Genomic DNA, 12,183 nt, shown 5'->3' with positions numbered 1-12,183 from the left:
GCCTTTTCAAGATACCTGAGAGAAGCCAAATACTTTTAATTCCTTTTTTACTAAGAGAAATCACTATTCAGAGAGCTGATATTAAGAAAAACATGAGTATTTTGTAAATAATTTCTGGTTTCCTTTCTTCTCCCCAAATAGCCTCTAATGGCAGGAAAATGTAGGACATTGTCCTTTAGGAGACACCCTTCCTTTGCCCTAGCACTAATAAACATTACAATTTAAAGTCCCGTTAAAGGCAAGCTATAATTGTAGAAGGAACATGTGAGACAGTGTAGATGTTACAATGAAATATTAAATTCTTTCTTAGACAAAATTGGTGTTATTATAGACTATTGAAGGATGACAGATAAATGACTCAGAAGGGAGTGTGACTTATTCTGTGCTAACAGGTTCAGTTTTTCAATGAAATAGTTCCAACAAAATCCCGTAGATGCAGACTAAAGCCATTCCTACTCCTGCTTGTCTTCTGATGGATGATGAGGAAAGGCAATCATTGTGTATATGTAATTTTTTTTAAAAAGTGTAATTTTGTAAAAACAAATGTCAACTGTGGTATTTGAAATACACAGCTTTATTTATTGATCTGTACGTGGTACGACAATACGTGAAAAACATTACCCTTCATCTAATTATATCCGATGTTGAAAATGTCATTTTAGACGTACTGGTGCTTCCGTCCATTGCTATACTAGTCATTATCCTCTTAATTTGACTCTAAGCATGAGTCATATTAGGGTGTGAGAAAAGTGTGGGGAACAGGGGGCAGGTCAAAACTTGAGCACAAATGCCTTTTCAAAATGTAGACCAACCATGTGCGTCAGAATCAGCTGGGTACTTATTAAAAATATGGTATTTTGATTGATTAGCTCTGACCAATCTGTACCAAACATCCCAGGCAGTGCTGTGCACATGGTGCCAGGTTGCTGTAATTTTTTTTGCACAAATAATATATTCACAGATAGTTCTTCCTTTGATAAGCTCTGAGAATATTTGTATGCAGATTACCACTTATTGAACAGTGCGGTTGAGTGATGGAGCAGGGAAAGCATCAAATGGCTTGGGAATAAAATTTAATTTAAATAGATTAAATAAAACAGCCCAAAATAGCTTAGTATGTCATCTTGTGAGGCTGTGGAAAACCCAGCAACTCTTAGAAGCCAGCTTACCTGAGAGAGAAAGAAATTCGGATATGAAAAGGCAGAAGGTGTGCAGTTCACTTTGGATCCCAGGCTCACAGGGGGTCCCCTCCATTCTATCTACATCACCTCCAAAGGCCTGAAAGTTTCATCTTCATTTCTAGCCTGGGGAAATCACATTGTCGGAGTGAGCAATTTTTCTTTATAGGAATTATCAGAAATAGTAGCTTTCAGGGTGGTAGTTGTTTAAATATGTGCCTGTGCTTGTGAAGGAAAAAGTACTTTGACTAAAGCACTAGGCAAGGATAGGAATGTGAGACTCAGATGTTTGGGATTTTTCTGTTTTTAGTTCTTCTATAATATTTAGCCATGATGACCTACTTGCTTCTTTGTAGTTTTAAACATTCACTGCTAAATCCTTATAGCAATGTATACATGTTTTCTTTGTTTGTTCCCTGGGAGATCAAACTCTGATAAGACTTAAGTCTGTTATAGATAACCTCTCATACATTTTAATATGCTTTTCTCTAGTAAGCAATATTGTTGGCATTATCTTATAGCTTTCACTCAGAAACTACATCATGTATCTTTTATGTACTATGATAGGAATGGATTTTAATGTCTCCTTATATTAGGTTCCTGTTGGTGTTCAAATGAATAAATATGTGATCAATGGAACATATGCTAATGAAACAAAGCTGAAGATAACACAACTTTTGGAGGAAGATGGGGGATCTTACTGGTGCCATGCACTATTCCAAGTAGGCGAGAGTGAAGAACACATTGAGCTTGTGGTGCTGAGCTATTTGGTGCCCCTCAAACCATTTCTTGCAATAGTAGCTGAGGTGGTTCTTTTAGTGGCCGCCATTCTGCTTTGTGAAAAGTACACACAAAAGGAAAAGAAGCACTCAGGTGGGATTACTTTTTGTTTTTTGGTTTTTTTAGAAAGTATTATCAGTTAATTATAAGTATCATTTACTTATATGGATTATGATTTGATACATTGCAATGACTTTAGGATTTTTGGGGAAAATCTTCATTTTCTTATTTGGAGCATTATTTAGGTTTACAACAATGGTGACAGTGAGGTAGAAACATGTATCAATGGTCTTCCTGTTTCAATTCCTGAAAATAAAAGTGCCTTTTTTCTTTCTCTTCCCCACCTCACCCCTAATCCCCTCGCCTTTTTTTGGTGCTACTGGTACCTAAGTACCAGTTAGGTGATATGTATTCTGGCCCTGGATTATTAGAAAAATCTATGATAGCTTAATATAAAAAGTCTCAAAGAAACAGTTTTTCTTTCACTTAGATTATCATTTAAAAAAATATTTTATTAACCATTCCAGAGTTCTCATTGAAGAGAGACTGTCCTGTCATTTCCTATTTTTGCAGCCTGTGCCTGATGGGTTACAGGTTGATAAAGCAATAATCCTCGAGAAAATTGACCTTACATCCTGTTTTCTTTACTGATTTTGTACTAAATTTTAATGATTTAAGTAATGACAAACTAAGCAGTCATGTTTTTGAAAATACCAAGCCACTAAACTATGTTTGATCAGAAATGCAGATAAGGTCTGTAGTGCAGATGAAGGAGGTGTAGGTGTCTAAGGTAGCATGTCTCTCCTTCATTCCAAACAGGAGAAACTGCATAGTACTTTCTTACATAGGAAGGAGGTTTAATTGAGCATATATGTTCCATAAAAATGACAAACCAACTTCATAGTCAAATTCTTCTTTTGTTACACAGATGAGGGGAAAGAATTTGAGCAGACTGAACAGCTGTAAGTATTATTTTTTACAGATTAATTTTCACTTGAGTAAAATATAGGGACATATAAAATTGAATGAAATGTTTGCAGTTGGGGGAAAAAAGGCAGAGGAGTATTTTCTGTATATGTCCATGTGGTGGTGAAAAGTGGCATTCCAAGTCTGCCTGCCTCCGTGAGAATTCTTCTTCATCACTTACTACCTGCACTTCTCTGTACTTCAGCTTTCTTCTCTACAAAATGGATTTAATAATAGTACTCACCATATGAGCTTGTTGGATGGAATGAGTATTTTATATGTGTAAATGCGTAGCATAGGTTTTGGTGCACAGAAGGTGTACAGTAACCATCAGAAGTATTTAATATTATTTTTTTAAAGCAATGGTTCTCAAGCCTGGCTATTTTTGATCACTTAAGAGTCTCTTTAAAGATACAGTTGCTCAGACCTTGCTGAATCTCCTGGATCAGAATCTCTTGGGTTGGGGCTACGGCATCTGTATTTCTTGAAAACATCTACGAATGGTTTTGATCTTCTGTCTGTTGAAAATCACTGGCCTAGAATTCTATTAGTTATTCAGAGAACACAAATTGTGCCACAGGTTCTCTTACACAGCCTTTGTTTAGAGTTAAGCATGAGGAGATCTGGAAATAAAATCACCAGGGATGTAATTTAGTTTGGCAAAGATGGGAGTTCCAAATTCCTCCAAGGCGGAGAACTGAGTACGGAGGCCAGTGACAGAGGTGTCTAACACTGGGATTAACGCCTGAACAATAGAGCCAAGGGCTGGGGGCCAGGAAAACGAGGCTAGATTAAAGTTGCTGCAAGAAACTTGAGAAGTGGAAGGCCTGAGCAACTATTACCAACACAAAATGGCACTTAGAGTTTATCAGCCAACAGGAGCTCTATGGAGAGGGTGTTACAGGCACAAATAGCAGGAGTGGAGTAGACAGTTGTCATTTAGATGTTTGTAGACATTATTCAAATAATCATGTTCACTCAGTTCACATAGGCTGGTAAAATAAACCAATATGATATGAGCTTCCAGGTTAAGGGCACAAAATAACTACATCAGAAATCCTATAACACCAGATAGAGAAAAGCAGCATTGTCTTAGAATCATAGACACCTATAGTTGGAAGGGAATTGTATCTCTCCCAAAGGAATCCCTTCTCTTTCTGGAGAGCGTCGACATTTATGTTGATTTGAACTTTTAATCTTTCCTATTTCCATGTGTTGGCCTTTTTCTTGTTCTTAGCATCATATAACAAACGTGACAGTCATTGACATATTTGAAGACAGAACCTTGCTCGGGTTCCTTTATTCTCTGAGCTCTGCCTCCCACTGTCTCTAACCATTCCTCTGAGCTCACATTTGGAGGTTGCATTCTGATTTAAAACACACTCTGAAGGGATGGTGCCAGAACAGTGTGGAATGGACCATCACTTCTGAACAATGTAAAATGGATTCAATCTGTAGTGTAAAAGATGAATTTTTTTTTTTCTGAAAATTGGGTTAATATACATCATTTTGCTCATCTTATACAGCACCATAAGGATCACTGAAGGTGTTTAGTTTTTCTTATCTTTAGGTTATTTCACTATCTTTAGATTGCATACAAATATCAAGGGCACTTGAACTCATTCAGAACAATGAGCTTTTTGGTGCCCCTCAAACCATTTCTTGCAATAGTTGCTGAGGTGTTTTCTTAGTGGCCATTATTCTGCTTCTGAAGAGTACACACAAAAGAAAAAGAAGCACTCAGGTGGGATTTCTTTTTTTTAGAAAATATTATCTGTTAATTATAAGTAACACTGTCTTATGATATGCATTATGATTTGATAATTGAAGCCTGCCCCCAAAACCTTGAAGGGCAATGTATTCATTATGCATACTGGTTATTTAGTTTTAGTCAATCTTTAGAATCTGAGGCCCACATTTGTAATCCTGCTGTGATAAACTTTGGGTGGAAAAAGAACCATTTTTAACCTCTAATTCAGTGTAATAAGCACACAAATGTATAGCACCAATATCACACATGTTGGCTGACCTCCTAATTGGCTGTTACCTTGCATGTTTCCAAAACCACACATAAGTTATGGTCTTTATGCCCAAGTCCTCACTCATGCTTGGGCAGAAGCAATTCTCCCTGTGCATAAAATCAACAAGCCTTTATCACTATCATTTGTGGTTACGGCTCCTCTTCAAGCAATGCCATAAAAATAAATTCAACATTGTAAGTAAAATATTTTTAGGAAGAAAGAATTCTGTCTGTATTGACATTTTACATTTTAACCTGATAGCCATATCAGTGATGTACTTACTTAATTTTATATAATACAAACATTTAGTAATTTTCTTTTTTGTTTTCTGTACAGGAAATCAGATGATAGCAATGGTATAGAAAATAATGTCCCCAGGCATAGAAAAAATGTAAGTTACTTCTGAATGATATTCCAAATAAAAGGTAAAATTCAATATACATAGGCTACCTATTAGTCAGTTACTTTTTTTTTAGTTCCGTAAAAGATCTGGTCATTTATGATGTGCTCAAATATGCTTGTTTACACTATTATAGGGGAATATATACAGTATAGTTGTACAAAAATAAATACTTTCCTTTTCCACCAGAGGGCACATAGCAACCAATCTAGAAGTAAATCTTTTGCACTGGCTACATATTTTATTTTATCACCATGGGCTAGTTTCTTTTACAGTTTTTCATGTAGCTGTATTTGTTTTCCTCTCAAATTTTCTGGATTTTCTGTTATTTTAGTTTCATCTATTCCCATATATTTGGGGGTGTAAACTTATGCATATAATATGCTAACTTTCTTTGCTGATTAGATTCAAAATTTTTAGTTCATCAACATTAGAGTAGGAGATCTTTGTTTTGGCAGTAGATTGGATCCCTCACTTCCCAGTATTTTTTGCTTTGCTAAAGTGATAGTAAGTTACTATAAAGTAACCAGAACATACTAATTATATTTGATTATACTTTATTTAACTCAGGAATCTCTGGGCCAGTGAATGCAAAACCTCATGTCGAGAATCATTGGAAGATATACAGAGTTCGTATTTCAGCTTTCTTTATCCTTCCTGTTAAGAACCTCTGAGTTTTTAGTTTTAAAAGGATGAAAAGCTTATGCAGCATGCTCAGCAGGAGAGGAGCTTCATCAATAATACATGCTATCTCAGATCTAAGGGTATATTTTCATTCTGTAATTATGTTACATAAAAGCAATGTAAATCAGAATAAATATGGTAGACCAGAATAAAATTAATTATATTCTGGTCTTCAGAGTACACATGGAACAGATATCAGCAGAATCACTTAATACTTCATAGAATAAAAATCACTCAAAACCTGTTTATAACCAAAGAATTCATGAAAAAGAAAGCCTTTGCCATTTGTCTTAGAAAGTTATTTTTTTACAAAATCATGCTTATTATTAGTATCTATGGAAGTATATGTAACAGTTTTTATATAAAGGTCATCTTTCTGGGATAGTGAAAAAATATGTCTTTACTAAGTTGAATACTTTCTGCCTTTGCTAATGATAGTTATTCTACAATCTCCACAAGAAAAACATACCTTTTATCCAGAAATATTGGCTTAAGGCAAATAAATAAAACTGTGCTTACTCTAAAGCTCTGTCACTACAAAAGCAAATTTTCCAGTCTTTATTCCACTCATAACCACTACTCTCCCCACCAGGCTAAAGTGCTTATTAGTCTTTAATTAGGGTTTCGAACTTCATAAGGTACACCATTGTTTATGTTTTAGAGTACAGGTCCATATAGTTGTAATACCTAAAACACTCCTACACTGATGCTTTTGTGGCTCATGGTTTCCTGGTGTCTTTGATTTAACACCTGGCTTCCTGGTATCTATGGCTGGTTAGATATCTAAACTTGTATTATTAGTGCTTTACAATAATAATTTCCTCGACTGAAGTCCAGAAGTACTAAAGTACTTCTTTTTTATTGCTGTGAATGCTTTAGACTTATCTTCAAAAATAGGATGCGTTGTTTCTATTGCGTATATAACTGAAATATTTTATAAACTCACTGTAATCAAATCTTATAAAATCTGAATCGACATGAAAAGTTGTCAGTGCTTGAATGAAATACTAAAAATCATGCCACAGGATGCTAGATAAGGTAAATGACCATGATGTGTCCTTGGAACTGGTGGGCGCAGTGTTGCACTGCTCGCAGGGCAACAACTTTAAGAACAGAAGAGTGGTGGTGTGGAACCCAAGATTCTTGGCGACTAGGGGATTTAAAGGTTGGGGAGGAGTAATTCAATGATTTGAAAAGAAATACTTTATAAAAATTTACTCCATATATTGGCTAAGAAAAATGTAATAAAATTTTGGTAGTGAAAATTATATCACTAATGTTTACCATTATTACTAGTATGAATAATACACATAAGGTAGTGACTTGGAAGCTGGTGAATTCTTTGTTGGTATAACAAAATGCAATATTTTGTTGTAAAGCATCCTAACTACACATGTAAGTTTGCTGAACTTGAATACATCCCAGTAATGGCAAACTTCATTTTATTCTTGGTTTTCATTTTATTCTGGTCTCAGGTCCATGCATTTATTTTAATTTAATTAATTATTATTTTGACATTATTTGGATGATATCTATATAATGGTAGATAACCAATCAGCTTAATTAATCTAAACTCTTTGAATTCGGGGAAATATTAGTCAAATCTGCTGTTTGACTAAATACAATTCAAAGCAGTATATTTGTGACTGGGAATATAGAACACAAGGAAACAAATGTGTAGCCCAACAAATGTATAGCCCATCTGTAGTATGCATTCTTCCATTTTGCCACCACTAACCTTCAAGGCTGATACAATTTTCAAGCAAGAAGCATTGCTTCCTGAAGGTAAAATAATCAGAAATATTTCTAGAGTAAATTGAATTTTTAATTGGCAATACTGTGTTTTGTTTGTTTGTTTGTTTTGTTTGTTTGTTTGTTTGTTTTTTGCAAAAATACTTTATTTCAGTAACCTTAAGTAGGAAAAGTACTCAAAAATTAAAGTTGATGTTTGGCTTTTTATACTCTTTCTAGAGGACTTCTAGAAAATTACCACTGTTGGATTTTAATCTGCTTCCATTAACCAATCTTATAGTGATGATAACTGGATTAACTAATACTGACCAACTGTAAATTGACTGCAAATAATAAGCCACATAAAAGCTGAAGTAGGAAAACTACTCAAGTTTATATATTAGGCACCTTGGGTAATTCTCTTAGTCTTTCCAGCTAACAAGGATTTTCAGCATAATAAGTAGATTTAATGATGGCATAAAATTCTCAGATACTTTCATACACATTTTTTTTGCCAAAGTGTAAATCTCCTTTTGCAGTCTTTTTGTTATTATTCCAACATCTAGCTTCTCAGACCCCGATCTAGAACTCATTGTGATATTTTCTTCTTCTGTGTTAATTAACACTTATAGGTCATGAATCCCTCCTCCTTTGACCTTTTTAATAGTTCATGAATCCACCCCATTGCCTTCCCAACTCTGCCCTCACCAGCTGCAACAGCTAATGCCTTGATTTTCCTACCTCAGTCTCCTTTTCTATTAATCCCTCTTTTGCATGGCTGCCTGAGTCCACTTTCTCAAACACAAACCTCACTATGCAACTTTGGAATCTCTGTAGGCTCACCTTTGCCATTTCTTAATATTGCATTCTCCAAATTGCTAATCTCTATCCAGTCTCTTGAACTAGACTTGGCACATGGAGATTCCGCTCAGAAAGTGCTCTTCACACTTCCACCTGCTTGACTAACCCCAGGTTATCTTTCAAGGCTTTAATCTGATCTTGTGTCTTAGAGAAGCCCCCATACCTAGTAGAGCAATTACCATCTTACATGCTTAAATAACTCCACATTTATTTGTGTTTGTTACTCTGTGTTCTGAATACACATTTGTTGTTCTCTCTCTTGGATTATTTTCTTTCTTTGTCCTGTAACTACCAGTGCAAGGGTGCAATACAGATGTCTTAAAATGTGTATTGAATGGATGAATGTATAAATAAAAATTAAATATTGTAAATTTCTACTTGTTCTTAGAAAAACAATCTAAATTGTGACAAATCATAATTGAAAAAAATTATAAAGAAAAACAAGCTTTTATAACTTCAGTATTTGCTTCTTTTACTTTGAAAAAAACATAGAATAGTATAAAGGTCCAGTCATATTTTCTTTAATAATGAATTAGTGTCTTCTGAGCAAAAGGAGTCTAATTCCTAAACTATTACACAGATTATGTTGCATTCAACTTACTTAAATTTCCCTTATTCTTCATGTTTCATGGACAGTACAAATGCAAACCTTATTTTTATCCTTTATTCCAATAATGCATTGATTTTAAATATAAAGAATTTTAGGCCAGGTATGGTGGCTCACACCTATAATCTCAGAACTTTGGGAGGCCAAGGAGGATGTATCACATGAGGATAGGAACTTGAGAGTAGCCTGGGCAACAGAGTAAGAAGACCCTGTCTCTACAAAAAATAAAAAAGAAATTAACCAGGCATGGTACTTGCCTGTAGTTCCAACTAAGCTGAGGCGGGAGGATTACTTGAGCCCAGGAGTTTGAGGCTGCACTGAGCTGTGATTGCCACTGCACTTCAGCCCGGGAGACAGAGGAAGACCCTGTGTCTGTTCCCTCCGAAATTTAGCGATTGTATTCCTTTACATCGTACTGTAGAGAGTTGATGTTTGTGTTCACTCCCTAACCTCGTTCCACTTTCCCCTGCCAGTATACTTCAGAATATCTCAGATCCAATTCAAAATTTAATCCTAAAACGTATAATTATTTTCACAGTTTCATAGTTTAGTTTTGATCACTGAAAGCGTTTCTTTCGTTTTGTCTAATTGAACAAATTTATGCAAGGAATTGGGGACCTATTCCTCATTAGCATTGTTCATCTATAGGTGGAAATCAAGTATGTGTCGCAGTATTAATTAAAGGCAAAGTGACCTATTTGTACTACATTCTGAATAAATACTTATTAAATGAATGAAAAATAGAAGTATGACTCAATTATTTTAGAATCTTAAGTTATACAGATTTATGTAATGCCTATTTTGATTTTGATTAATTAACCATGAATTTATCCTAGTCTAGTACTGAGAAAAAGGAAATGGAATTATGGATCCTGCTTTCATATGATACTTAGGAATGTATCTGCACTGTATCCAGAAGGTCAGTTACATGCCCTGTTTACCAATTGAATTCTGCTTCACTAAGAATAATAATAACTGACATTTAGTACATGGCATATGATGGGCACTGTACAAAATGCTTTGACATGTTTTGTTCATTTAATCCACACAATGGTCCTATGCTGTAAAAACGGTTAATATCTACTTTTTTATAAATGAGGAAACTCCAGCTTAGAGAGATTAGGTAAGCTGCCTAAAGTCACTCTGTCTGTAAGTGTTTAGAGCTGAGATTCACATTCACGGAGTCCTCCTGAAGAACCTAGGATTAACCGCCATGTTGAACAGCTTTGGCCTGCAAATTACATGCTTCTTAGAAAACAAGGCTATTATCTGTAATCTGTATTTTTTAATATCAATTTTATTCCTTTCAACTGGTCAGTTATATCATAAATTCCATGTAATTTTTATGGAACCCATGCTTTGCCACTCTTATGTCCCTATAGTGGTGCTGGGGAATCAGGACACATTTATTTGCCTTAGCACTCTTTCTTTCTTTTTTCTTTTTTTTTGTAATTTTACGTATAAATTGGGAGGGTGGCCTTAAAATTTATCATCCAACCACTGAAAGTGAAAGAAGGTGCTTTTTATGATTTCACCAGGATAACAGGCAGAAAATACTCTCTGGTCACACATTTAGCCTGCAGAGAGCATTTAAGTATGTTATGGATCATCTGCCCTAGACACAACAGTGGCATCTGCAACAAGTAAATGATAAACAAAAATCAACTTTCAGAGAAATAGCCATTTTTAGTAAACATAGGGAAATAGCCATTTTAAGTAAATGTCAGGTGAGTCTCACTATATAAACTGCCTATAATGAAACAGTTTAGTAAGCTTAAAGTTCTATTAATCTCCAAAAGCATCTAACAGGTTGGGATTTATTGGTATGCAAAAGTATCATTCACAAATTGTAAGAGAAGCTGTCAAAGTCATGTTTTTGCTGGCCTATGGAATGTACTGGAGAATTCTTTGGACTTGCATATCTTCTGATTCATGTACCATAATAATGTCTGTGTGATTCTCAGTGAATCATGAATGCGTGATTGTGCTTTTACAATAAAATTTGTTTATGAAGTCAGTGAAAATAATTCATGAATAACATTGTCAAAATTACTTTTAATCACATGATTAACCTGCAACACTATGTTTATTATTTTTATGTGTTGGCTTATTACATTTAAAAACTTTGTTTATAAAAACTGATTTTGCTATTTAATTTTTAATTTACTTTAGAAAATAATGTAGCACAATGTTAGATTTATTACTTATGTAACTGTAATACTATTTAATGCTGCAAAATCATAGCACGTAATGTTTATAACTTTAGCATTTTATTAACTGTCTTTGTACCTTTAAAGAAAGAAATATGATCATAATCTTTAGTTTTATTTAAATCAAGGATCATGGATTTATTTTGTCATACTTTCTAATAATTATAATGTTTTCCTTTGTAAGCATATGTGCCTAAATTCTCATCGAGGGCTTTCTGTACTGTGTAAATAGCACAAAATGTCTATATAGGAATGTTTAAAAAACATTTTCTATTTCATGTAACTCAAAAGATACATCTAATATGCAATTAAATTGAATAAAATGATACTTTGTGAATTAAAAATTTAAGTATTGGAAAACATTGTCATACTTTTTATTTTTTAATAGTAGTTTAAAAGAGAATATAAAGGCACTAAACAGAAAACATTAGTTTTTTTTTTTTCTTTGTGTATACTCACAAGTAATTTAAATCATGTTGAACAATATGTCCTTCTCAAGCGCAGTGAAAAAGTGCACCTAGAGCTGGGATTCTAGTTTAACACATCAAACCAGAAGTCAGAAGTCTTTCAGAAAGGAATTTTCAAAGTATCCCAATATATATTTGAACAGTTTAAAAGGCAGTAATGAACTTCATAAAAATAGATATAGTTTTTTTTTGCATATAAGAAATAGTTTTTATTACTATAAAGAAAATAACTTTTTTAAATGTTTCACTGTAATTTATTTATTTATTTATTATAACTT

General features: G+C 34.1%; 1 protein-coding gene across 7 annotated transcripts in view; it reads left to right on the top strand.

Moving 5' to 3' along the window:
• EMB (embigin) overlaps positions 1-12,183 on the top strand; it is a 75,406-nt gene that overhangs the window by 43,424 nt on the left and 19,799 nt on the right. For 3 of the 7 annotated variants that reach the window (XM_073995121.1, XM_073995124.1, XM_073995122.1), the window contains 4 exons: positions 1,775-2,051; positions 2,887-2,920; positions 5,282-5,336; positions 5,916-9,464. In XM_073995121.1, the coding sequence (XP_073851222.1) occupies positions 1,775-2,051; positions 2,887-2,920; positions 5,282-5,336; positions 5,916-5,933 (384 nt within the window). In that variant the 3' untranslated portion in view covers positions 5,934-9,464. Of the gene's footprint in view, positions 1-1,774; positions 2,052-2,886; positions 2,921-5,281; positions 5,337-5,915; positions 11,799-12,183 lie in introns of those variants that run through there. The other 4 variants (XM_073995123.1, XM_065546239.2, XM_065546238.2 and 1 more) reach the window with 2 other exon arrangements.

Source organism: Macaca fascicularis, chromosome 6 (assembly GCF_037993035.2).
Source record: "Macaca fascicularis isolate 582-1 chromosome 6, T2T-MFA8v1.1".
Lineage (NCBI taxonomy): Eukaryota > Metazoa > Chordata > Mammalia > Primates > Cercopithecidae > Macaca > Macaca fascicularis.
Note: the sequence above shows the minus strand (reverse complement) of the source record. Positions and strands in the feature narration are given on the sequence as shown.